This window comes from Mustelus asterias, chromosome 2 (assembly GCF_964213995.1).
Source record: "Mustelus asterias chromosome 2, sMusAst1.hap1.1, whole genome shotgun sequence".
NCBI lineage: Eukaryota > Metazoa > Chordata > Chondrichthyes > Carcharhiniformes > Triakidae > Mustelus > Mustelus asterias.
The window spans coordinates 92,861,189-92,887,832 of NC_135802.1; the positions used below are offsets into that span (position 1 = coordinate 92,861,189).

Sequence of the window (26,644 nt, forward strand, 5' to 3'; positions counted from 1 at the left end):
TGGAGTTGTATAGAACTTTGGTGAGGCCACAGCTGGAGTGGCGTACAGTTCTGATTGCCACATTATCAGAAGGATGTGATTGCACTGGAGAGGGTGCAGAGGAGATTCACCAGGATGCTTCTTGGGATGGAACATTTAAGTTATGAAGAGAGATTGCATAAGCTTGGGTTGTTTTTGTTGGAGCAGAGAGGACTGAGGGGGCGACCTGATCGAGGTGTACACGATTGTGAGACATGGACAGAGTGGATAAGGAGCAGCTGTTCCCCTTAGTTGAAGGGTCGGTCACGAGAAAACATAGGTTCAAGGTGAGGGGCAGGAGGTTTAAGAGGATGAGGAAAAACCTTTTTACCCAGAGGGTGGTGACGATCTGAAATACGCTTCCTGGGAGGGTGGTAGAGGCGGGTTGCCTCACACCCTTTAAAAAGTATCTGGATGAACACTTGGCACATCATAACATTTAGGGCTATGGGCCAAATGCTGGCAGATGGGATTAGGTGGGAGGTCAGATGTTTCTAATCATTGAATCTATGGCGCGGAGTCAGGCCCTTTGGCCCAAACTGGTCCATGCCAACCCAAAAGCCTATCTACACTAACCCCGATTGCCTGCATTTGGCCCATATCCCTCTAAACCTTTCCTGTCCATGTATCTGTCCAAATACCTTTTAAATGCTGTCAATGTCCCTAATGTGTTAGTGTGGACTCAATGGGCCGCAGGGCCTCTTCTGCGCTATATGGTTCTATGATTTCCTGGGATGCATTAATAGCATTGAAACTATCCAAATGATGGAATTCTCCAACAAAATATATTTAATTACCTTTCAATGCTTGTGAATAAATGTTGAAAAAAACATTTCAAAAGCTTTATTAGGTAAAATTTGTATTGATAATTTCCTTAAAATGAAGAGGCATTATGGTCTGAAGGAGATTAAGAAAGAAAGTTTTAAAAATACAGTCCGTACTAATTATGTATCATTTGCAGCTTTAGTTTGTGTTTGAATTATACATTGGACTTCAGAAACATATTAAGCTGTGACGAAAGGAGATGAAAAGAGGCATGAAAATTCGAGTGTAGACCATGGGATGTGGGGAAATCAGTGCTCACAGTGGCGCAGTGGTTAGCACTGCTGCCTCACAGCGCCAGGGATCTGGATTCAGTTCCGGCTTGGATCACTGTCTCTGTGGAGTCTGTGCGTCCTCCCTGTGTCTGCGTGGGTTTCCTCCGGGTGCTCCAGTTTCCTCCCACACTCCAAAGATGTGCGGGTTAGATGCATTGCCATGCTAAGTTCTTCCCTCTGTGTACCCGGAACAGGCCCCAGAGTGTGGCGACTAGGGGATTTTCACAGTAACTTCATTGCAGTGTTAATGCAAGCCTACTTGTGACACTAATAAACTTTAAAAACTTAAGGCACGTTTCCCTTTGATTCTATTTTTTTTCTGAAATGCTACTGCCTGACCAGGGGACAGTTTAAACATCATACGTTTGGTCTTATTTTTTGAATTTCCTTGATTAAATTCCTGTGTCTCCAATTGTAATGAAAATTAGCTCTATAAACTTGTTATGCTTTAATTATGTTCCCCTGCCAATTGTGGCATTTGTTGTATTCAGTCATGGTAAACCGGTGGTCTAGATATAATTCCCTACACTTTAGAAATATCAAGTAAAGAGGATAATAAAGCTACTGATGAAAGTCTTGACTGACCAGAATTCCTGACATTTAATTATTTGGTTAGAGAGAAAACGGAAGGCAAAGCAAGATAGCAATTAGATACCTTTGTATAACAAGTCAAGACATAATACAAATGTGCAGTGGAGACCAGTGGGAAAGGTAGAAATTAAACCGACATAAACTGATGAAGAATGTCGCAAGATAATGACTTTGTTTTAAATGTTGGCAAAATTTTGAAGTAGGCTTATCAAAAGATAAGGACGAAAATAAAAACCTCAGAGTGCCTCATGGCAGTGGAATTTTTTTTTTTGTTAACTGTTCCAAGGCACCAAGAGATCCTCTCCAGAAAGGTCTGAACATTAAAGATAGCCCTCTTGACTTCCACTGAATATAGCAAAAGTACATGTGAAATCTTGTTTGTTTAAATTCTGGAAAACTCTGGTGTCACCATTTTCCCCTCTCAGCTTGTTGGGATCCGGAACGAGCCCCCAATTTGTTACAATCCCCATAGTGACTGATAACTTTTAAAAGAAAGGAATCCTCATGAAGCCAACATTTTAAAAAGCGCAATCTTGTCCAGCAGTTTTCTTCCTGTTGTCTTTATGGGGATTCCATTCTTTTAAAAGTTATCAGTCTCCTTGGCGATTTTCTGTCCTCACTGGTGTCCCAGGTTGGCTGCCATCTAGCAGCTTGTTTGGCAACTTCAAAGGGTAGTTAAAAGTCAGCCATATTTGATCTTGAAATTGAAGTCGCATCTCCCAGACTGGTTAAGGACAGCATGTTTCCTTCCTTAAGGGGCGTTGGTGAACCAGTTGAGTTTTTAAAGTAACTGTTTGGTCATTTCTACAGGTACAGGTTTTTGTATTTTTGAAGTAAGTTCAAATTCCCAAGTATGGGAAGATTTGCACTCAAAGGTCTAGAAATTTGCTCATGCAGTGCTGGTTTCTTGGGCACTAAATGATCTGCTAGCACTCCAATATGGCAACAAAAGCACATGAGGTGGAAAATGTACATGTATTCAAGGTGCTTCTTGTATTACACCACCACTCAACCATAATAAAATGCTTCAAAAGAGAAGTACCTTTTAAGAGTTGCTGGTACTTTAATCCCCAACCACTTTCAGCTAAAGAACTCCCTGTGTTGCAAAAAACATGTGGGGACCATATGATAATTATTGACTTCACTGAATCCAGGGAGCTCACATCCGAAACAACATACTTCCTGTACCATGTTTGTGCTATTGTGGAATGGCCTATGATTTCTTGATGTGAAATGCTTTTTTCATAAACTAGACATTTGCAGAATCGGAGGAGGATATCAGGTTCATTACACTTGCATTTTTGCTAGAGGAAATTTTCTTTTTGTCTGTTTCAATGACAACAGACTGACTTGTTATTTTATATGATGCAACAATCAGTCTTAAAATCCAATATAAAGTACAAGATACTCAGCAGTGAGTGACAATGTAGGAAAATGCTGAGATGGTGTGGGAAACCTTTTTTTTTCAGGCAATTCTGAGATGAAGCTGAATTCTTACTGCCTTCTGAATGTGTCACAACATTCTTTCCAATCTTAGGGCCAGACCCATTTGAATTCTGTTTGCTGTCTCCCATGTCATTTTATGCATTACTGGAGTGCTTAATTGACTCACATGGGATGTGGAAATGTGCGAAGTATTTTGCCACAGAATAAGTGGACCATGGCTCTCGGAGAACAAAATGTAATCATTAGATTAATCCCTTATTAGTGGGTAAAGGCTTGCCAAAATGGTGATGGTTATTTTCACATTTGACGTGGGTGGCAAACTGATGGGTACAGATTGTTTGCTTTCCCTTCAGTTGAAGTGAATAGACATTAACATCACACACAGAGTATGTGACAGGCAACCGATCCAGAACTGGTGATTTTCTGTCCAAACTGAAAGTGAAAATCAGCCCCACTGTCTCTGCTGGCTGGAATGAGCATGCGATTAGAATAGGCCTATCAGTCTTTAGTACCATTAGGATCACTGGAACTCTGGCATCCCTTGAGCTGTGTTACTTGGATGCAGTTGGAGGGAAATGTATCATGTGATTATTGTCCTTATTTCCAAGCCATCAAAACATACTTGCACAACTCCCAAAGAAATTCTAACAGCAAAAAAGAGGACATGGACTTACTCTGAATGTGTCCCACCCTAATTTCTGCATTCAATGACTCAAAGTTTTTTTTCCTGCCACTTTTTTTGTGCCAAAATGTGTTTCCAGAATTGCTCCACACTGGTGAGTTGGATCCTACTTTTTAGAAGACTTTTTGAAAATGGCACATAATGCATGCTCTTGCCACTGTCTTCCTCTTGCTGATCTCCTGCAGGTCACTGTGCATAATACTGGTGTCCTGCTCCATCTTCCACAACCTTGGCTCTTCTTACCATTATTCCGGACTCCTCTGTTCTATACTTGGTTGGTTAGGACATCAACATTATGCAGAGATCAGAGGCAAAAGATCAGCACAGTAGAGATTGAGGCACAATAGTCTGCTGCAGCATTTCCTACTGCCCTACTTTCTGTTTTACTATTACTTTTCTTAGCTCGGGTCACCGTATGATAGGCCAAAATTAGTTGGAGTGAGGCATCTCTCTACATGTGTAAATCATTCAGCTAGTCTGGATAGTTGCAACTTATTTCGTATCTCTTTATTCTCTGAACCAGCGGGAGAATGTATGCATCAAATCACACTTCTTTACAGACTGTATGTGGAATTAGATCACGGATCAGTCACGATCACATTGAATAGCCAAACAGGTTCAGGGAGCTAAATGGCCTACCAGTGCCTTATGTATTTGCCATTGAGCCATTAGATAACATTTTCAGGAAGGCTAAATCCACTGGGCGTGATTTTCCCACCCCGCTATGCTGTATGAGTAGTGTAGCGGAGCGGGAAACGTAAACGGGAGACTAAAAATCCTAATTGCGACCGGCACTTTATGGTGTGATCAGCCTCGCGCCGAGGATCAGAGGGGAGGGAAGGGGGGAGCTCTGCATCAATGGGAATGGGGATTGATGTGGGGCCTGCGGTCGGGACCAGCCAGCAGAGGTTGGGGGCTGGGAGACACGTCAATCGATTTTCCAGTATACTGGGTGTTCGGAATGGCCCCCTGAGCACTCTGCTGCCAGCCTCTCCAGTGGGATTAAGCTCTGCCCCCCGGCGTGAATTTCCTGACTGCCTCTGTATTGCACAGAGTGCCGTAAATTATCAAAAGTCAGCTCGGCCAAAAAGCGGGCAGGAAAACCTCCCATTTTCCCGCCTGTTGGGCACTTGGATTTATTTTGGGAAAATCTCACCCAATATGTTTTAACATTTTAATTATCAAAGTGATCCCAGTGTATTGGCTGTTGCTGCCTTTAAGTTTTCTTGCACCTTAAATGGTTTTCTTTTGAAGGAACAAATTACTGCGGTCAACTTAAAGTCCACAGTAATTGTATAAAACTTCTCACTTTTTCTTCTCAAAACCTTTGAAAAGAACAAAGTTTAAATGAATAGAAAATCATATTGTGCACATGCCGAAGATGCTGATCTTCATGACTTCCAGGCGGTGCACTACGTAGCAATGGATAAAATAACCCCTGCATTATGGATGTGTGTATGGTCAGTATCAAAAAGTTATTTCAGTACTGTTTACATCTGTACCGTATTATACTAAGTGGCTTCCCCTGGTGGTTAGAAAATGTAATTTACTGATCATCCGGATTCCTGTACAGGAAAACAACACATGATTTCTAAAGCAAATCAGTTTGTCAGTAATTGCACAACTGATATTTGACTGATTATGAGCAGGGTACAGTACCTATTTGTACAAACTGCAACTAAATAATAGAAAGGGAAAAACGTGTTAACATACACCATTAACAAAGAAAACATTAATTTATTTCTAAAACCGGGCATATTTCTACGGTCACCATCCTTCACCTTAGTTCCTGCAAGCAAGAAGTACGAGTGAGAACAGTATTCCTGGTTTCTGAAGTTGGTTGGGTCTTCTGTTTTTAGCTGCTAGTTCCAAATTTGAGTCTTTAAGTGAATTGCTGATCCTCATAGTTCTATAAAGTAAGTAACCGTAAATTATGTTAATGACATTTCAGAAAGTTTATGGGAAACGTTGTTGCTTAATATAACACAATATCACACGATTGGAGAATCTTGTCCAATAGAAGTTAGCAATATCGTTCCATTCATGACTGGTTAAGTGGTTTTGAAGGATATTTTGGCTTTGACTTGGTCTTTATCATACATGCTTTATTCATAAAATATAATTTGTACCACATATTTAACAGGATTCCTGCAGCGCCACCAACTGATTTGGAGTGGTAGTGAAGCAATTGGGTTCAATAAATGGGCCACCAATGTGAGAAGTGCTGTCCAATATCATTCCCATGATTAACATCATTAGTAATGCCGGGCATCAGGAAAGATATTGCTTTCCTCTTGCTTAGTGATGTTAAGGACATTGGAAAGAGGCCTTTAAACGATTGAAAAACAGTGTTTGAATCCATTAGGTGACATGTCTTTTTGGATATTAAAAGTTATATTTTTATTTCTGCTATAAATTATCACAGGGAACCTATTAAAAAGAACCTTATCTCGGCCTCATCCCAAAAGTTTTATTGGGGTCAATACTCAAGCGTTGTTCTCCAGAATTAAAAAAATCGAGATCATAACTTCTTTCTATCTATTGCTTTGATGTTTATGTCTAGGTGATATTACTGTATTTCCCTCTTGCTGTCCCTGGAGTTGGAAGGGGAGGGGCATAACACTACAGGCTGATGAAATCAGACTGTAATAGATTAGAACAAACATTTGTGTATTCCAATTAAATAAATCAACAGCAAGCTATCACAGAATCCATACAGTGCAGAAAGAGGCTCTTTGGCCCATCGAGCCTGCACTGACAACAATCCCACCCAGGCCCTAACCCCATAACCCTACATCTTTGTCCTGCCAATGCCCCTGACACTAAGGGGCAATTTAGCATAGCCAATCAACTTAACCTGCACATATTTAGACTGTGGGAGGAAGCCCACGCAGAAATGGTGAGAACGTGCAAACTCCACACAGACTATCACCCCGAGGCCGGAATTGAACCCCAGGTCCCTGACGCTGTGAGGCAGCAGTGCTAACCATTGTGCCAGATAAACCACTATTTAGGAAAGCGCATGCATTTCTGAGAAGATCATAAACTCTGAATTTCACTCATGACCTGCTTTGTCAAATAGGAATATAACAAAAGGGCAGATCGTGCAACACAGAGCAATTGAATGCAGGTTTAATGTCTCAATCTGATGACCAATGGATATCATTCATTATGGGATATGTAGATGAAGTCAAGGTATCTCAGCACAAAATGTGCCACAAACTCTACAATCAGGGCAAGTAGACAAGCTTAAGTGGGAAGGAATACAAATTGTTTATAGTCCATCACTTGGCACAGAGTGATGAAGATGTGGAATGGATTGTTCAGGTGGACAGAATGAGTTACACAAGAATATAAGAAATGAGAATAAGAGGAGACAACACAGTCCATCAAGTCTGCTCTGCCATTCAATAAGATTAAAACATCAACTCTACCTTACTGCCCTATCCCCATATTACTTGATTCTCTTCTGACCAAAACATCAATGTTTCAGTGTTACATATGCTCATCAATAGAGCATCCACAGGTGTCAGAGGTAGAGAATTCCAAAGATTCACAACTGCTCATCTCAATCCTAAATGGACAACCTCTTATCCTGTTGAAAGATGTATGGGATAATCGGATAGATACTCAATGGAGTGGATTTTTAGGAATGGTTGGATGCTGGGCGAAATAACTCCTCAGAGGTCGGTGTCCCTTCACCACATTCCCTTTATTTACAAACTCAATTCCACTCCTAAGAGTGCCTCAGGTACAAAGTCAGAATCCAGAGTTTCAGTACCCCTGACACTCCTCAATATATACACAGGTGAGACTCCCTGATTGAGATAATTATTGCCTGCCCAATCAGGAAGCTCCTACTCCAAAAGGCCAACCTCATAGGCCTCGTTGAGGTCATTCCAATTGGTCTTCTCTGTTTCTGTACTTTCCAATAACAATTCTCCCATACTTGCCCCGAACTAATGCAATATCATGCACTTGGTCCCATGCATGTACACACACAAAGATTGAATACAGATAAAAATAATACACTTATACAGATTACTGTTAATTCAGTCTTTGATTTATGACTTCTGGGGTCTCCCACGTGGCTGGCCTATGGTTTCTAGAATAGGTTTGATGATTTAAAGTTAATGTAAGCGTCTTGTAAAACAAAGCGTTCACAGCAGGTTGCAAGGTTTCTTGTCAAATGTCTCAACGCTTAGTTCTCAAATGAAATTTGAAACTGGAACAGGTTAAAAACTTTGACTGAGGACGTACAGCTAGTTTCAGAGTCTGGTTCTCAGACTGGGTAACAAATAATGGTTCTTCAAAAGCAAAAATGACCTTGCCTTTTCTGCTGTTGCTATCTCTTTGGTGTTTTTTTTCTGCAGGTGACCATGGTTTATCTGAGCCTTTAGATAAAAAATTCATTATCACAAGCTGGTTTTGATCACATGACCAACACTGGCATTATCCAACCAGAGTGGCTTGAAAGTCCAAAGTCATCACTACATGATTGGATGTAGATTGTGATCTTTCACATTTAACTAGTGGATAACTGGTCTTTTGTTAAATTGCAAACCTGGGGACATGGAATCTAGGAGTGTACTGCCTCTTTGTTTTCAATAATCTTTGAACAATTGGGCAGCACGGTGGCACATTGGTTAGCACTGCAGCCTCACAGTTCCAGGGACCCAGGTTCAATTCTGGCCTTGGGTAACTGTGTGGAGTTTGCATGTTCTCCCTGTGTCTGTGTCAGTTTCCTCTGGGTGCTCCGGTTTCCTCCTGCAGTCCAAAGATGTGCAGGTCAGGTGGATTGGCCATGCTAAATTGCCCCTTAGTGTCCCAAGATAAATACATTAGGGGGATTAGCAGGGTAAATATATGGGGTTACGGGATAAGCCTGGGTAAGAGTTGGTGCAGACTCGATGGGCCAAATGGCCTCCTTCTGCACTATAGGAATTCTATGAAATGGTTGGCTTGAATTCCACAGAGGGGTGCTGTTCTAATATGTCCATTCCAGGTAGAGATCCCCCACCCAGGGTGATTTGGTGAGAACTTTCCGGAAGCTTGATAGTCTGTGTTGAATAAGCAAAGGTCACCTGACCCTTTTGTGAGCTGTTAAGATGGCTGACAGTGTCCATTTTAAACAAATAATAGTTCCAGAAACTTCCATATGATCACTGTCCATGTTTAAAGTTATGCAAATGACATACCTTTACTGGGCATGACACTGTTTGGAAATATTTCCAGAAGCACTACCTCCTTCATCTATGAACAGGCATTTATGCTCAAGTGATCTGTGGATTGAAGTTAAGTTTTGTGATAAAATGTGGTTGATAGAACCCTGGCTTACCTTTTTATTTTCTCAAATAAACATGAAGTGAGAAAAAATCCACTCAGTCACCAAAACGTAGTGGAAAATCACAGAGAGGCACCTGTCATTTTCTTTATGTTTTGGCAGTTGGCGAGATTCGTCGCTGGTGATGGAAGCTTAGGAATTTTTTTAAAAGTCTGTTTTTTCATGACTGACTGTGAGACTTTTGCCTTTGTTTCCCCGTCCCACCACAGATATGTTCCCTGTGCCCAAACCATGCAGGGAGCATGGTGCTAATATAGCTGTGGCTGGATCTCCGTGTATGCTGAGGTCACGCCTGTGTATGGCAATGCCCGCTCATTACCATTATTATTACAGTCCCACTGCTACTATGATACAACTACAATATTTACCCTGAAATGCCCAGTGGGAGTTTTTCAGTGCTTGCATTGCTTCCAACAGTTATAAGGTCCAAGTCTGGAAAAAATTTAATTTCAAGTGTTCTTGCCAGTTTCTTACATCACAGCTTTGAATGATAACAAACATTTGCCAGAAAATTAAACATGTGAAACAGGATTTTGAATTTTAGTGTACAGATTCATCAGCAACAAAGGATCACCAGTAATTATTCCACTTGCATAATATACTGTGCGTGCAACTCTCAAAAGTTACGCGGGGAATTTTGTGTTCGATCTCAGTAACACGGGATTAAAAACCTGAAAATCCTGACTGGCTGGAACAACAATGACAGGACAATAAATTCATTGTCTATGGATGGTGTCGAGTCCATGAAAATTTCTGGCATCCGGCAGAATGAAATGGAGAGGTACCCTTGCCAGTATTGATGCAGATGGGATATCTGGAATGAGCAAGCAGAGAAATTGTTGGAGAACAGAGCAGGCAGAAGAGGAAATGAACTAACATTGACTCTTTCCAAAAGGTTCGCTTTCTTTACAAGAACTAATTATTTTGTAACTGGCTGCTGTAAGAAATGGACTCACCTGAAGAAGGGGCTTAGAGCTCCGAAAGCTTGTGTGGCTTTTGCTACCAAATAAACCTGTTGGACTTTAACCTGGTGTTGTTAAACTTCTTACTGCTGTAAGAAAAACAGCCTTTAGAGTCTGGTGGGTCCCACTTCTGCCTCCCTGAGGGTAAAGGATGCTTGCTTCATGAACATTAAATGGGGGGGGGTGGTGGTGCATTCACCAAATGAAGTGCAGAAGGGGCCCATCGGGTCTACATTGACACATTAGAAACATCTGAACTCCCACCTAATCCCATCTGCAAGTACTTGGCCCATAGCCCTGAATGTTATGTGCCAAGTGCTCATCCAGATACATTTTAAAGTATGTGAGGTAACCTGTCTCCACCACTCTCCCAGCCTGCACATTTCAGACTGTCACCACCCTCTGGGTAAAAAGATTTTTCCTCGCATCCCCCTTAAACCTCCTGTCCCTCACCTTGAATCTATGTCCCCTCGTAACTGATCCTTCAACCACGGGGAACAGCTGTTCCTTATCCACTCTGTCCATCTCTCTCATATTCTTGTATACCTCGATCAGGTCGCCCTGCAATCTTCTCTGCCCATGGAAAACAATCCAAGCCTATGCAACCTCTCTTCATAACTTAAATGTTCCACCCCAGGCAGCATCCTGGTGAATCTCCACTGCACCCCCTCCAGTGCAATCACATCTTTCCGATAATATGGCGACCAGAACTGCACACAGTGCTCCAGCTGTGGCCTCTCCAAAGATCTATACAACTCCAACATAACTTCCCTGTTTTTGTAATCTGTACCTCAACTGATAAAGGCAAGTGTCTCGTATGCCTTTTTCACCACCCTACTAACATGTCCTTCCACTTTCAGGGATCTGTGGACAAACATGCCAAGGTCCCTTTTGTTCCACAGAACTTCCTCCTAGTGAGTTACCATTCATTGAATACTTTGTTGTTAAATTACTCCTTCTAAAGTGTATCACCCCTCTCTTTTCAGGGTTAAATTCCACCTGCCAATTATCTGCCCATTTGACCATTCCGTTGTATATCTTCTTACTGGGTGCCTTACTGTCAGCCACCCATCCAATGCTTTGTCATCCGCAAACTTACTAATCCTACCCCCCACATAGTCATCAATGTCATTTATATAAATAATGAATAATAGGGGGCCCAACACAGATCCCTGTGGCACGACACTGGCTTCCAGTTAATAAAGCATCCTTCTGTCATCACCCTTTGTCTCCTACAGCTGAGCCAATTTTGAATCCGCTTTATCAAATTGCCCTGTATCCCATGTGAATTTACCTTCTTTAGAAGTATCCCACGTGGGACCTTGTCAAAGGCTTTGCTGCAATCCATATAAACTACATCGACTGCACTGCCCTTGTCTACACACCTTGTGACCTCCTCAAAACATTCAATCAAATTTGTTAGGCATGACCTCCCTCTGATGAAGCCATGCTGACTATACCTGATCAAGCTTTGTCTCTTCACATGAGACTCACTGGTTGGTAGTTGCCTGGCTTATCTCTACAACCCTTCTTAAATAGCAGAACCACATTAGCTGTTCTCCAGTTGGCTGGCACCTCCCCCATGGCCAGAAAAGAATTGAAAATTTGGGTCAGAGCTCCTGCAATCTCCTCCCTTTCCTCCCATAACAACCTAGGGCACAATGCATTTGGAGATTTAGCCACTTTTAAGGCTGCCTACAATTCCAGTACCTTGTCTTTCCCTATGCCAATTTGCTCAAGAACCTTACAAACTCTTTACCTGAATTCCATACCATCGTTCTCATTCTCTTGAGTGAAGATTGATTTGGCTGGTTGGAATTCCCACTGAGAACCTCATCCTCCCAGTCTTGCTTTCAACTGGAATGACAACTTCAAAGGACAACTGCAGGAACTCAAACAAGAACAACTTATTTGTTTAGAGTCTTTATTTAGAGTAATAACACGTCCCAAGGCAATTCACAGGAGCATTATAAATGAACGATATACTTATCTGCTGAAACCATATTTGATAAGTTGGGTAACATTAAGTTTAAGTTTATTCATTTGTGTCAGAAGTAGGCTTACATTAACACTGCAATGAAGTTACTGTGAAAATCCCCCTGTCGCCACACTCCACCGCCTGTTTAGGTACACTGAGGGAGAATTTAGCATGGCCAATGCATCTAAACCAGCACATCTTTCGGACTGTGGGTGGAAACCGGAGCACCCGGAGGAAACCCACGCAGACGCTGGGAGAACATGCAGACCCCACAGACAGTGACCCAAGCTGTGAATCGAACCCAGGTCCCTGGCTGCTGCAAGGCAGCAGTGTTAACCACTATGCTACCGTGCATGTCCACAGTGATGATTACAAATGAAAATAGCTGCCTCTGTTAATATTTCACATAAAAACAACACAATTTTACCATAACTCCAATAAATAAAAGTCCAAGTGTCTATTTCGCAAAATTTGTTTTCATAGTGTTTTCATACAGTCTGCTGAGAAACGTAATTACATCTGAAACCTGACATTCTCATTAAATCAGACAAAGTCTGAGGTGACCTGTGAATTAAATTAATTCCGATGAATTGGTGTTTTTGATTACAGCCAACAAGCTAATATCTGGCATGCCTATTTAATTAGTGTTCTGGAACTTTAATGTGTGTCTCTTAACTGTTTCAGGCAATGGTGAATGTAAAGGAGGGGAATGTCAATGCTTCGCTGGCTGGGAAGGTGAAAACTGTAACTGTTCATCGTCCCACGTGTCCTGCAGGACAGGGCATGGCCAAATCTGCAGTGGAAGAGGGGCATGTATCTGTGGTAGATGTCATTGCACTGAATCCAGAGCATCTGGTCGTTTGTGTGAGGTTTGCCCTACATGTGAAAACTCCTGTGAAAACAGCTGGTACGCTTGTGTAATTCTTACATACACATCATTTACTGTTTTTACACTTAACAGTTGCTAAATGAATGGCTTACTTTTCACATAAGCAGAGGTGACCCAAATCTAATCTGTCATGGTGAACCATACACTTAAAATGGTTATAATATATAAATATATAGTATTAACACTTTAAGCGGTACAGTGGCACAGTGGTTAGCACTGCTGTCTCTCAGCAACAGAGATGGAGGTTTGATTCAGGCCTTGGGTGACTGTGTGGAGTTTGCAAATTCTCCCAAGCAACTGAGTGGGTTTCCTCCAGATGCTCCAGTTTCCTTCCACGATCCAAAGATGTGAAGGTTAGGTGGATTGGCAATGCTAAATTGCCGCTTAGTTTCCAAAGATGTGTAGGTTAAATGGATTAGTCATGGTAAATGTGTGGGGTAAGGGGGATAGGGCGGGGGGGGATAGGGCGGGGGGGGGGGGGGGTGGTTGCGGGGGGGCCTGGATAAGATGCTCTTTCGGAAAGTCATTGCAGACACACTGGGCCAAATGGCCTCCTTCTGCACTGTTAAGGATTCTAAGGCTCTAGGAATAAGATCTTTATCTTTTATCTCTAAAATATTAAAAAGAACGTTTTTTAATTTTTCACATCAGTACCCATGTAATGAGTGCCACTAAAAAGGGACTTTTTTATTTATTCATGGAGTTTAGGTGTCACCAGCTAGAGCAGCATTTATTGCCCATCCCTAATTGGACTTTAGAAATGTTCTGCAATGTTTTATAGAATATTTATATAACTATTTACACAATAATGTGAATGTCAAAACAGAGGATCCTTTGACACACCATTAGCAGTGTGTGTGTCTGGAGACAATACACATCTTTTTAGCCTGTCTTGATGCTCTCTCCACTCCCATTGTTTTGTTTCTTAAAGACTGGATTAGTTGTAAGTATTCGCATTCCAACCATTATTCATGTAAATTGAGTCTGTGTCTTATAAGTTCTGTTTGTGAACAGAATTCCCACTCACCTGAAGAAGGGGCTCAGAGCCTCGAAAGCTTGTGTGGCTTTTGCTACCAAATAAACCTGTTGGACTTTAACCTGGTGTTGTTAAACTTCTTACTGTGTTTACCCCAGTCCAACGCCGGCATCTCCACATCTTGTACTATTGCCAGGAATTTACACTGAACTTCTTTTCCACTGCAGTAACTTCTACCACATCACAGCTCCCACTCACCATGTTGTTGTTGTTGTTCCCAGTTCTGCAGAAAATGTTGGTCCTCAAATGAATGCCAAACTCAATCTCCACCTTTCCCATCTGTCTAAGTTCCAGTCTCCATTTCTTGCACTCACATGCCCCAATGGCACTAGATGCCACCCCAATTCCATAGTCCTTCTTGCCAACTTTTCCAAATGTATTTTCTTTCTTTCCCCCACCCACTTGCAGCATAAAGTCTCAGATGTGTTGCAGTTAGCTCCTGTTTAACACGAGCAACACTGAAGCCATTGTTTTTAGTTCCCATCACAAACTATGTATCCCTGCCACTTAATCCATCCTAATTCTCAGCCACTTTCTCAAACTGAATGAAACTCTTTGCAATCTCAGACTTTGACCTGACCCCGAGCTGAACTTCTGACCCCATACCCTCTCTTGCACAATGACGTGCTGCTTGTAAACCTATAACATTGCATGTAGATGCTTTTGGTTATTTAGCCCATCGCTGGCTGAAACCATTGTGCATGAGATGCAGGGAGAACGGGAGGAAGAATCTTTTTATGCAGCAAGTGTTAATGACCTGAAACTCGCTGCTCAGGAGAATGGTGGAAGCGGAAACAATCCATGATTTCAAAAGGAAATTAGATGGACATTTGAAGGAAATTTACAGGGGTATTGAACGGGGAAGTGGGACTGACTGGATTGCTCCGTGAGGATCAGACATGGACTCAATGGGCCAAATGATCTCCTTCAGTGCCATAAATGACTCAATAACATCTATATCACTCTCCTTTATGACTCTGTTAAAACCCATTTCTTTTTGATCATCCCTCCTAATTCGTCCATTTACTGTTTGGTGTCCATTTTTGATTATATCACTGCAAGTGCCTTGGGATGTTTTCTACTTTAAAGGCGCTTTATGAATTTAATTTGTTGTACATTGTGAACTTCCATGACGAACAAAAGGTTTGTATAGTGTATATCAACAACACTATTGTGGACCTGGCAATCAAACCATGATACAAATGTAGGCAAGAACATAGGCTGAAATTTTCTGGCCCTTTCCACTGGCGGAATCCTCACGTCCTGCCAATGGCATGTTCCCCAGCGGCAGACGGGGCAGGGCACCCGAAACCCCATCGACATCAGCAGGATCAAAAGATCCTGCCACCGGCCAATAGACGGACACATCTGCCACCTGAAAATACACCGCCTGGGCGGGGGGTGGAGGGGGGGACGAACGCCTGGGCGGGGCGGGGGGGGGGGGGGCGGTGTTGGTGGTCTGGAAATCCTGCCATTGGAACAGGAGTAAACAGCTCCTGGAAGTTGACTGAACTGTGCCTCAATTTCTATTATTTGCCTTTATTCCATATTCCTTTAAACCTAGCACAGATCTATAAAGCTCGGTTTTGAAAATTTCAATTAACCACCATCCAGAGGCTTTTGGGGACACACTTCCAGATTTCCACTACCTTTCAGGTGAAAAATTACTTCCTGACTTCATTGCTAAATGGCATAGCCACAGTTATGGAAGACTCCCAAACACTGCAACCTCAATCAAAACCAATTTCTATAAGGGGTCGGAAAATTGATGTTAGGCCTCTCCTTTACATGTGTGAACAGCCTCTTTAAGCAGTTGGCCAGGACAACTGAAAAATTACCGTTTACCAATATGGCGGCATCTGTAACACGGGTACGGTTTAAACGTGAGATATTGCCTCCTGAAATTGGTCCTTTTTGTCCTTGGTTTCCATTTGCAAATGAGGATCAAATGTACAATTTAACTTGTTTTAGTTTATTAAGAACTGTTCCCTTTATGCCCTCGATGTAATTGGTGAGCTTGATTTTTGGTGAAGTGACTCAAATAATGGTCAAGGATCTCAAACAAACAAAACTATGTACAAATTTGCACCTTTTCAGGTCTGAATATCTGAATCTACTGAAGTGAATGTGTATACCTTCACTAACATTACTGAACGTTTATGTGACTTTTCATTTCTAGGAAGTGTGTGCAGTGCCATGTGTTAAACTACTGGGCAGTGTCTCCTGCCAATTGCACCATTTCATGTTCTCAAATGGTGCTAGTGGACAAGCTTTCAGGTACCTATTTCTTTTAGGATTCTGCTGCTATGTATTTAGCACTGATTGATGAGGGGGGGGGCGGGGGCGAGGGGGCTTCTTTACTTGCTGATTTAAGCTTGTTAGAGTAGAGAAATGCTCCAAAATCTGATATAATAAGTACATTACAACCCTTGGGATCTCTGCATCAATCTAATCATATTCCCTACTTCTCAGTTTCTACTACTACTCTCAGTCCTGTCTGTTAAGAGTTTTCCCACTTAAATGTTGATACCAGATTCAGATTTGGCTTTTGCAGTAATATTCTCTGTATCACTCAAGGAGTAATAATCCCATAATGCATGAATAGTATCACCATGGAATAATAATTCAAGTCGTTTAGCATATAGAAATGTGTACACTATACACACACTAAATAAACAGGATGTTTATTCACTCAGCTTTGCCATATCACCGTGGTTGCAAAAAATGTGGTGGAAAAACCTCCTTATCAGAAGCCCAATGCACTGCCTAGAATCTGTAGAACACTGAAAAGAGGTGAAGGTTGAAAGGCGAAAGTCACTTTTGGCATTATTGAGAAACAGGCAGTATTGGATTCTGCCTTCCCTTTCATCATGCACCTGTCCAATTGCCCTTCCATGTTATTTTCCTTTCATTCCATTGAATTCAGTGTAATGTAAATTGGCTGGCTGATCCAACATTTTTCAGGTTTATTGCATGGCTGATATTGAAGCTTCTGGCACATGTTTAAATGCATTATTTGTGTAGGAAGAAAATAGCAGTCATAAAATTACTCTTGAAAGCTATGTAACTACCTAATTGGCACATCTAAATGTTTTCCTTTCAAGATGGACAAAATGCCTAACTTCGGACAATTACTGGTCAGTTCTTGAAGCTCCCAGAATTGGAACTTTTTTGTTTTGTTTGGAAAAAGATGCACATTTCTAACACTGAATTCTATAAAATGAAAGTTGAGAAATGTACAGAATTATATTTAGAATTCTTTTAGTAAAGCAGAGATCAATAATGAAAAAAAATAGGATTGTCACAATGAGTGAATTAGATTGTTAATGAAGAGGCTATTTGGTTTTAGGTAGAAAACTTTAACTACCTATATTCCCAGATGATTTTATTTAGATATTTTGATTGCTGTTGAATTTCCTTGAATTTTTTTGCTTTAATAATAACGGAAGTGTGACAATGCAGCATCTAGTTCCCAAAGAAATGGCCGATTTATGTTGGTTTGACACTGAAACTTCTCTCTGCAAATTTCACCAACCGTTTCTCAGCTTATGCGTTATATATGTGAAAACCCCTCCATTCATTCTCTGTTCATTTTCATAGCCCATCTCACACAAACAATAGCTTGCGCCTTTTCTGAATTTACACTGATAGCCTTACAGCGCCAGGGACCCTGGTTCAATTCCCGGCTTGGGTCACTCTTTGTATGGAGCTGGCGTGTTCTCCCTGTGTCTGCGTGGGTTTCCCCCAGGTGCACCAGTTTCCTCCCACAATCCAGAAGACGTGCTGGTGAAGTGCATTGGCCATGCTAAATTCTCCCTCAGTGTACTCGAACAGGAGTGTGGTGACTCAGGGATTTTCACAGCAACTTTATTGCAGTGTTATTGTAAGCCTACTTGTGACACTATAAATAAACTTAAATAGATAATGTGCTTGCTTAGATGTAACATGAGATATGATATGAAGTTTGATATTTTTAAAGACTTCCATACTGATAACTGCATTATACATAAACAAAGTATTCTCAGTTTCAGTGCACACACAAGCTTTGTGCTTCTCCTCTCCCAAACTGCTTTGAAAGACTAAGGAACTTGAATGGCCAAAGGCAGCAATCATACACTATTATCCCAATTGAGAAGGCTGCATTTGTGCTTGTTTTGTCTTGTTTTTTTTATATCTATCATCGGCAAATAAGCTGCTCAAGAATTTGAGCGCAAGTTCCTTTCGAGAATAGATGCAAATTTCAGTATAATTTCTTTGTAAATGTGATCCAGGAAAAAGTTACATTGTTGATTTCATTGGTTTTGTCTTTAATTAAAACTGGTGGGAATTCTTCAAAGGTGGGATAGCATTGAAATATTTGTCTTGTTGAACATGTCACTAACTTATATTTTGTTATCAGAATCCGAGGAAGAAAAAGCACAATCCTGTGTCTTTCAAGCACAAAATAAATGCTTATATAAATTCAAGATGGTAGCAACTGAGACTGAAAAAGAATATCTTTATATATTGAGAAACTCAGGTAAGTGTTTTATGTAACTACATAAAAACGGAAGAAATGTCAGGACAGAAATAATATCAATTAGCTCATTAAAATTCATCCTTCTATTATAGTAATTATATTTAATAATAATCCCAATGCACTTTGATTGCTTTGCTTCATAGTTTATTTCAAATATTAAACATTATTTTGCTAAGTAAGCTTTTGGATATCTGTTCTCAATTTATTCTTGATTAATTTCAGTGTGCCCTTACCTTCAAAGAACCGTATCCATATCACAATGAACAGACCTGAATTTTCACACCCCCAGAGTTGGGCAATTCCTGGCTCCGCAAACCTGACCCAGGAGAAAATGCCCTGGGTGTTCCAATTTTCAGTCTGGAGTGGGTGGGGGGAATGAGTGAAAATGGGAGTTGTGTCAGCGACCCCAGAAAGAGTTTGGAGGCAGCCTCATTACTCTGGCACTTTCGTTTCGTTTGAAGATATGAAATGAATGAAGAAAACAAAAGAAACAGTTCTCCAGCCTTCATTCATCACACACAATCCCCATGTGCTATCAATGCCAACCCATGCCAATTCATGCCCAATTGAAGCTAGTGTTGTAGCTCTACTGGAACAGCTTGGCTGGGGGCATGGCATGTTCTGGAACACAAGTCTTCAGTATTATTGCCAGAATACTGTCAGGGCCCATGACCTTTGCAATATCTAGTGCCTTCAGCCATTTCTTAATATAACATTGAGTGCATCAAATCGGCTGAAGACTGGAATTTGCTGGGAACCTTTGGAGGAAGCTGAGATGCATCATCCACTTGGCCCTTCTGGCTGAAGATTATTGCGAATGCTTCAGCCATATCTTTTGCACTGATGTGCTGAGCGTCTCCATCATTGAGGATGGGGATACTTGGGAATATTTGTGGAGTCTCCTTCTCCAGTGAGTAGTTTAATTGTCTACCACCATCCACAGCTGGATGTGGCAAGACTGCAGAGTTTAGATCTGATCTATAAGTTGTGGAATTGCTTAGCTCTGCTTATCACTCACTGTTTATGCTCTTTGACATGCAAGTAAACCTGTTTTATAACTTCACCAGGTTGACACCTCATTTTAAGGTGTGACTAGTGCTGCTCCTGGCATGCCCTCCTGCATTCTTCATTGTATCTGAGTTGGTTCTCTGGCTTGGTGGTAATAGTAGAGTGTGCATATGTTGGGCCATGAGGTTACAGGTTGTGGCCAAATATAATTCTGTTGCTGTTGATGGCCCTCAGCACCTCATGGATGCCTAGCCTTGAGTTGCTATAGCTGTTCGAAATCTATCCCATTTAGCATGGTGGTAGTGTGTCACATCACAATGGAGGTTATCCTCAATGTGAAGATGGGGCTTAGTCTCCAGAAGGACTGTGCGGTGGTCACTCCTACCAATACTGTAAAGTACAGATGCATCTGTGGCAGCTAGGTTGGTGAGGATAAGGTTAAGTATGTTTTTCTCTCTTGTTGGTTCCCACACCGCCTGCCATGGGTGCAGTCTAGCAGCTATGTCTTCTAGGACTTGGCTAGCTCGGTCTATGAGCCACTCTAGGTGGGAAACTTAAGTGTCCACCAACAAGAATACATTCTGTGCCCTTGTGCAAAAATGGTGTTCCACATGGAGGAGTAACAGCTGAAGGGGTGGCTGGTGCATGGTAATTAGCAGGAGGTTTCCTTGCTCATATTTAACCTAATGCCATTAAAATTCATGGGGTCCAGAGATAAAGTTGAGGCTTCCCAGGGCAACTCAATCCAGACTGTATACCAGTGTGTTGCCACCTTCTCTGGATCTGTCTTGCCAGTGGGACAGGACTTACCCAGGAATGATGATGATGGTGGTGGTGTCTAGGACATTATCTGTAAGGTTTGATTCCGTGAGTATGACTATGCTAGGCTGTTGCTTGACTAGCCTGTGAGACAGTTCTCTTAATTTTGGCACAAGGCCCCAGATGTTAGTGAGGAGGACTTTGCATGGCCGTCAGGGCTGGGATTGCCGTTGTCATTTCCAGGGCCTGGGTTGAAGCTGGGTGGTCATTCCGTTTTATTCATTTTTATATAACTGAGTGCCTTGCTAGGCCATTTCAGGGGACGTTTAAGAGTCAACAACATCGCTGTGGATCTGGAATCACACATAGGCCAGACCAGGGAAGGATGGCAGATTTCTTTCCCTAAAGGACATTACAGCCCAGTGGAGCCATTCTGCAAACGTGCAAACATGTTTGCAAAGAAGCGAGGTTCCTACCTGACATTCAAAACTCAGACTCTGATAATGGTTGGTGACAACCTTACCAGGGACATGCAGAATTCAGGGTCAGCAGAGGCCCATCTCTGACTTTGGTGTCAGTTTTTGAGTTGAGTTGCATTTCCTGCAAAAATGAAATTCATGGACTGGATATGATTTTCCCACCAGTAGCTTGCGTCCCCAAAGTTTCCTATGGACGCAGTTTTGTTTGCAAAAAAAATGGAATACCTTAAGCCATAGGAATTGAGAAATCTTAGTAAAATATTGAGGATTTCTTGAACTGTATTAATTTGTGTTAGCCAATAACTTTTGAATATAGGTGTGGTGAACCATCGTTGGTTCCCACCAGGTAGTACTGAGCCAGGGTCTGGCCAGTACTATGAGTCTGTATATATGTTACTGTTGGGGTTAGGGTTGGGCTGTTCTACATGTTACTGTTGGGGTTAGGGTTGGGCTGTTCTACCTGTAATATAGTTATTATGGTACATCCCAGTCAGGCTCCGCCTCCTGGGAGAGGTATAAAGGTCACTGCTCTGTCTGGGACCCTTCAGTCTGGGATCGTGTATTATATATGGTAGCTCTATTGTAGTAGTCAATAAAAGCCTTTATTTCCTCGAGCATCTCTAGCCTCGTGAGTTATATCGCGCATCAATTTTATTGACTACTAATTGAACTCTCGTCGTTGAAAAAAAAACGACACAGAGAGCATGGAGCAAATGCTTAAACCCGAACGGCTTACGCTGGACCCACGTGCGGCGGGTGCCTACAACACCTTCGACCACTGGTTGAAATGTTTTCAGGATTACCTCGAAGCCTCCGCAGTGGTCACCACAGACGACGACAGATTCCGGGTCCTCCACGCGAGGGTAAGCAACGCTGTATATTTAGCGATCCGTGCGGCCACCGACTACAAAGGGGCCCTCGAGCTTCTTAAGAAGCGCTACATTAAACCGCCAAACGAGATGCATGCTCGATATCTCTTAGCCACTCGACGACGGCAGCCCGGCAAAACGACAGAACAGTATGCGTGCGAGCTCCTACAGCTAGCCAGGGGCTGTAACTGCAAAGCAGTGTTGGCAGACCAGAACATGAACGACCTGGATCGAGATGCGTTTGTGGCGGGAATCGGATCGTCTTATATCCGACTTCGGCTGTTGGAGCAAGGTAATCTCGATCTCACTAAGTCTATAGAGCTAGCAGATACGCTAGAAACGGCCTCCAAAAGCCTGGCGATGTATCCCGACGACCACGTGGAGACAGCGTGGCAGGGGCAGTCACAGACCCCACTTCATCCGGCGGGACCGAAAAGCTGCATGATGGCGTGCCCACCCTCGGGCCTGACGACGGCAGCAGCTCCAGGCGGCCCGCGGTGTTACTTCTGTGGGGGAGTGAAACACACTCGGCAGCGACGTCCCGCGAAAGCGGTGTTGTGCTCCACCTGCGGCAAGAAGGGGCATTATTCGAAGGTATGTCGATCCAAACTTACATCCAGGAACAGCAGTGCGGCGTGTGACTCCCCGGAGCCGGTTTCCTCGTCGTCGGCATCGTCAAGGGTTTCTTCCACGTGCGAGGCCAGGACGTCGCCATTCCAGACGACGGAGTCGCAAGAGACGCGCGACCACCAGGGGTGGCTGATTTTGGCGCCATCGCCCACGTGCGACCTATGGGAGCAGCCATTTTGGTCGGCACCGACCGCGAATGACCAGCAGGGGTTGCCATCATCCATCTCAGCTGCCTGCAGTGGCGCTCACGAACCAACGGTGGCGTCGATCATCCTGGACCAGGCAAAGCCTCACAGACTCGACAAGTCCATGATGGACATACAGGTAAACAAACGCACGATTTATTGTCTGTTTGACAGCGGGAGCACGGAGAGCTTTATTCACCCAGACGCCGTGAAGCGGTGTGGCCTCCAGATCCAGCCTGTCAAGCAGACAATTTAAATGGCGTCAAGGTCCCGGTCTGTCACCGTGCTAGGGAGTTGCGTGGTAAATCTAACGGTGCAGGGCACGGTTTACGAGAGCTTCAAGCTCCTGGTGTTACCGCACCTTTGCGCGCCAATACTCCTCGAACTAGATTTCATGGTCCACTTGAAGAGTGTAACCCTACAGTACGGTGGGCCACTCCCTCCGCTTTCAGTGGGAGAACATCAGCCTCCAAATTGCCCAACGCGCTCCACCTGTAGCCTCTCGACGCTTAAGATTACCACACCCTCCTTCTTCCAGAATCTCGTGCCAGGCTGCAAGCCCATCGCGACTAAGAGTAGGCGTTACAGCGCTGAGGATCGGATCTTCATTCGATCTGAGGTTCAGCGGCTCCTCAAGGAAGGGATCATACAACCTAGCGCTAGTCCTTGGAGAGCGCAGGTCATGGTGGTCAAGAGTGGGAACAAACCCCGGATGGTCATAGACTATAGTCAGACCATTAACAGACACACGCAGCTGGATGCGTATCCCCTCCCGCGCATTTCTGACATGGTCAACCAGATTGCACAGTACCGGGTGTTCTCCACCATCGACCTAAAGTCTGCCTACCACCAGCTCCCCATTCGCCCAGAGGACCGACAATACACGGCTTTTGAGGCAGATGGTCGCTTGTACCATTTTCTAAGGGTTCCTTTTGGTGTCACGAATGGGGTCTCGGTCTTCCAGCGTGCTATGGACCGAATGGTGGACCATAACGGACTGCGGACTACCTTCCCGTACCTGGATAACGTCACCATCTGCGGCCATGACCAGCAGGACCACGATGCCAACCTTCTTAGATTCCTACGCACTGCATCTCGCCTGAATCTGACCTACAACAGGGAGAAGTGTGTATTTCGCACGCGCCGCCTAGTTATCCTTGGATACGTGGTGGAAAACGGGGTCATTGGCCCTGATCCAGACCGTATGCATCCCCTCCTCGAACTTCCCCTGCCCACTAGCGTAAAAGCACTGAGAAGATGCTTAGGCTTCTTCTCTTACTACGCACAGTGGGTTCCCAATTACGCGGACAAAGCCCGTCCGCTCATCAAGTCTACCTCTTTTCCCCTAGCACCAGAGGCTCGTTTGGCCTTTGAAAAACTAAAAGCCGACATCGCGAAAGCCACGATGCACACTATCGATGAGTCCATCCCCTTCCAGGTGGAGAGCGATGCATCTGATTTCGCCCTGGCCGCCACACTTAACCAGGCGGGCAGGCCCGTCGCCTTTTTCTCTTGCACCCTCCAAGGCCCTGAAATTCAACATTCAGCGGTGGAAAAGGAGGCCCAGGCCATTGTGGAGGCCGTCCGGCATTGGCGCCATTACTTGGCGGGAAAACGGTTCACCCTGCTCACGGATCAGCGGTCCGTGGCGTTCATGTTCAACAACACGTTACGGGGCAAGATCAAGAACGATAAGATCTTGAGGTGGAGAATCGAACTCTCCACCTATAATTACGACATCATGTATCGTCCAGGGAAACTCAACGAGCCCTCGGATGCCCTGTCGCGTGGAACATGCGCCAGTATGCAGGAGAATCGATTGCAGGCTCTCCACAATGACCTCTGCCATCCAGGGGTCACTCGGCTCTACCACTTCATAAAAGCCCGGAATCTACCCTACTCGGTGGAGGATTTCAGGTCCATAACTAGAAGCTGCTGGGTATACGCGGAATGCAAACCGCACTTTTACCGACCTGACAGGGCACAACTCGTTAAGGCCACTCGTCCCTTCGAAAGACTGAGTGTCGATTTTAAGGGCCCCCTTCCCTCGACAGATCGGAATGTGTACTTCCTCAATGTGGTTGATGAGTACTCACGATTCCCTTTTGTCATTCCCTGTTCTGATACGACCGCTGCCACGGTTATCAAGGCATTTCGTGATCTTTTCACCCTGTTCGGTTACCCCTGTTACATCCACAGCGATAGGGGCTCGTCGTTCATGAGCGATGACTTGAGGCAATACCTGCTCTCATACGGGATTGCCTCTAGTAGAACCACGAGCTACAACCCTAGGGGTAACGGACAGGTGGAACGTGAGAATGCTATAGTCTGGAAGGCTGTCTTACTGGCGTTGAAGTCAAAAGGCCTTCCAGTCTCCCGTTGGCAAGAGGTGCTCCCTGATGCGCTCCACTCCATACGCTCACTCCTGTGTACGGCAACCAACGCTACTCCCCATGAGAGACTGTTTTCATTCCCTCGGAAGTCTTCCTCTGGGACCTCATTACCATCTTGGTTGACGTACTCAGGACCTGTCCTCCTGCGGCGACATGTTAGGACCCGCAAGTCCGACCCTTTGGTTGAACAGGTCCATCTCCTCTGGCCAGTACTATGAGTCTGTATATATGTTACTGTTGGGGTTAGGGTTGGGCTGTTCTACATGTTACTGTTGGGGTTAGGGTTGGGCTGTTCTACCTGTAATATAGTTATTATGGTACATCCCAGTCGGGCTCCGCCTCCTGGGAGAGGTATAAAGGTCACTGCTCTGTCTGGGACCCTTCAGTCTGGGATCGTGTATTATATATGGTAGCTCTATTGTAGTAGTCAATAAAAGCCTTTATTTCCTCGAGCATCTCTAGCCTCGTGAGTTATATCGCGCATTAATAGGTGAGTAGACTATTAAAGCACATAGTCGAAGAAGGGACGTCTCAACTGATAATTCTGCAAAAGTTTGTTTGAAGTTAGAATAAATCTGCAGATTGTTTGCTTTATTAATTATCCTTTCAAAATCTAATGTATTGTAATTTGAAATTTCATATACATTAACTATTAAATTGAATGTTGAATTTTTTGAGCATTTATTTAACTACAATAATGTACAATGTATAGCCTCACATTATAGTGAATTTTTAAATATGAAAGACATATAATATTTTTCGACTATTATTTTTATAATTATTTTGCAGAATACTACTCTAGCCACCATATCCTTGCGATGTTTCTTGTCTTCTCTGCTGGTACGGTTATTGCTGGATTAATCGTTGTGATGGTAATCAGGCAAATAATGATGCACTGGAATTCAAATAAACCAAGTCATCCTGGAAGCAATTGCAAAATATCTCCTCCACAAAAGGTAGAACTAATAGGTTATAGATTTACAAGTGATCAGAAAGTTTAAGAATGTTTAGGTTATTTATGGTAATTCATCATGAGGGAAATATATTGGGAAAAACTACTGAAGGTACAAATTTCTTTTCTTTTTCAAGGGAAAAACATCCTTACCTATAGTTAGTTCAAAAACTATAGCACACAGGCGTGACAAACCGGAGGAGCATCATGTGTACATCAACAAAATGCAAGTAATTCAGAAGCTTGACTTGTAACAGAATCATTACAAAAAATATTACAGGATCCCAAGCTTCTTAATGGGCTCCAGATCAAATGACCAGCTCACAAAATAGACTTGGATGAGGGAGGCATGTTCAATCCATCCAACCTCACCCATTCCGAAAAGCCAACAATGCTCATATTTCCCAACTGTTTCTTGAATGGTTTGAAATTTGTTATCTCCATTTTTTTTCATGAGGGTGAAATTGGCCTTAAGTGGTAGCATAATGCAGGCAGCAGAATTGGAAAAGAAAATCAGGCTGCCACTTCACAAGTGTCTGTTTTATGTTGCTTCTTGGAGGCCTATTTCACCCCCGTTTGGTGATTACTTTGCATGAAGCAGACTTTGGGACATCAGCCTTAAGTTAGTCTTTCACTATTTTAAGCTTGGATTCATTGTCCTATTGTCATCGCTTAACTGCAAGTAATATTTTTCATTTACCCTTTCTACGCCATTTCTTATTATGCAAATCTATGGGGCCCTGCTTCAATCACCTCCAAGGCTGAAGAACTCAACTTCCTCCAGCCTCTCTGCATAATTCAGTGACA

General features: G+C 43.2%; 1 protein-coding gene across 2 annotated transcripts in view; it reads left to right on the plus strand.

Moving 5' to 3' along the window:
* The window catches only part of itgb8 (integrin, beta 8), an 80,402-nt gene extending 54,181 nt beyond the window's left edge, over nucleotides 1-26,221 (plus strand). For both annotated transcript variants that reach the window (XM_078238509.1, XM_078238518.1), the window contains exons 11-15: nucleotides 12,803-13,025; nucleotides 16,223-16,320; nucleotides 18,443-18,562; nucleotides 25,675-25,841; nucleotides 25,975-26,221. In XM_078238509.1, the coding sequence (XP_078094635.1) occupies nucleotides 12,803-13,025; nucleotides 16,223-16,320; nucleotides 18,443-18,562; nucleotides 25,675-25,841; nucleotides 25,975-26,091 (725 nt within the window). In that variant the 3' untranslated portion in view covers nucleotides 26,092-26,221. The remainder of the gene's footprint in view (nucleotides 1-12,802; nucleotides 13,026-16,222; nucleotides 16,321-18,442; nucleotides 18,563-25,674; nucleotides 25,842-25,974) is intronic.
* The last annotated feature ends 423 nt before the right edge of the window (nucleotides 26,222-26,644 follow it).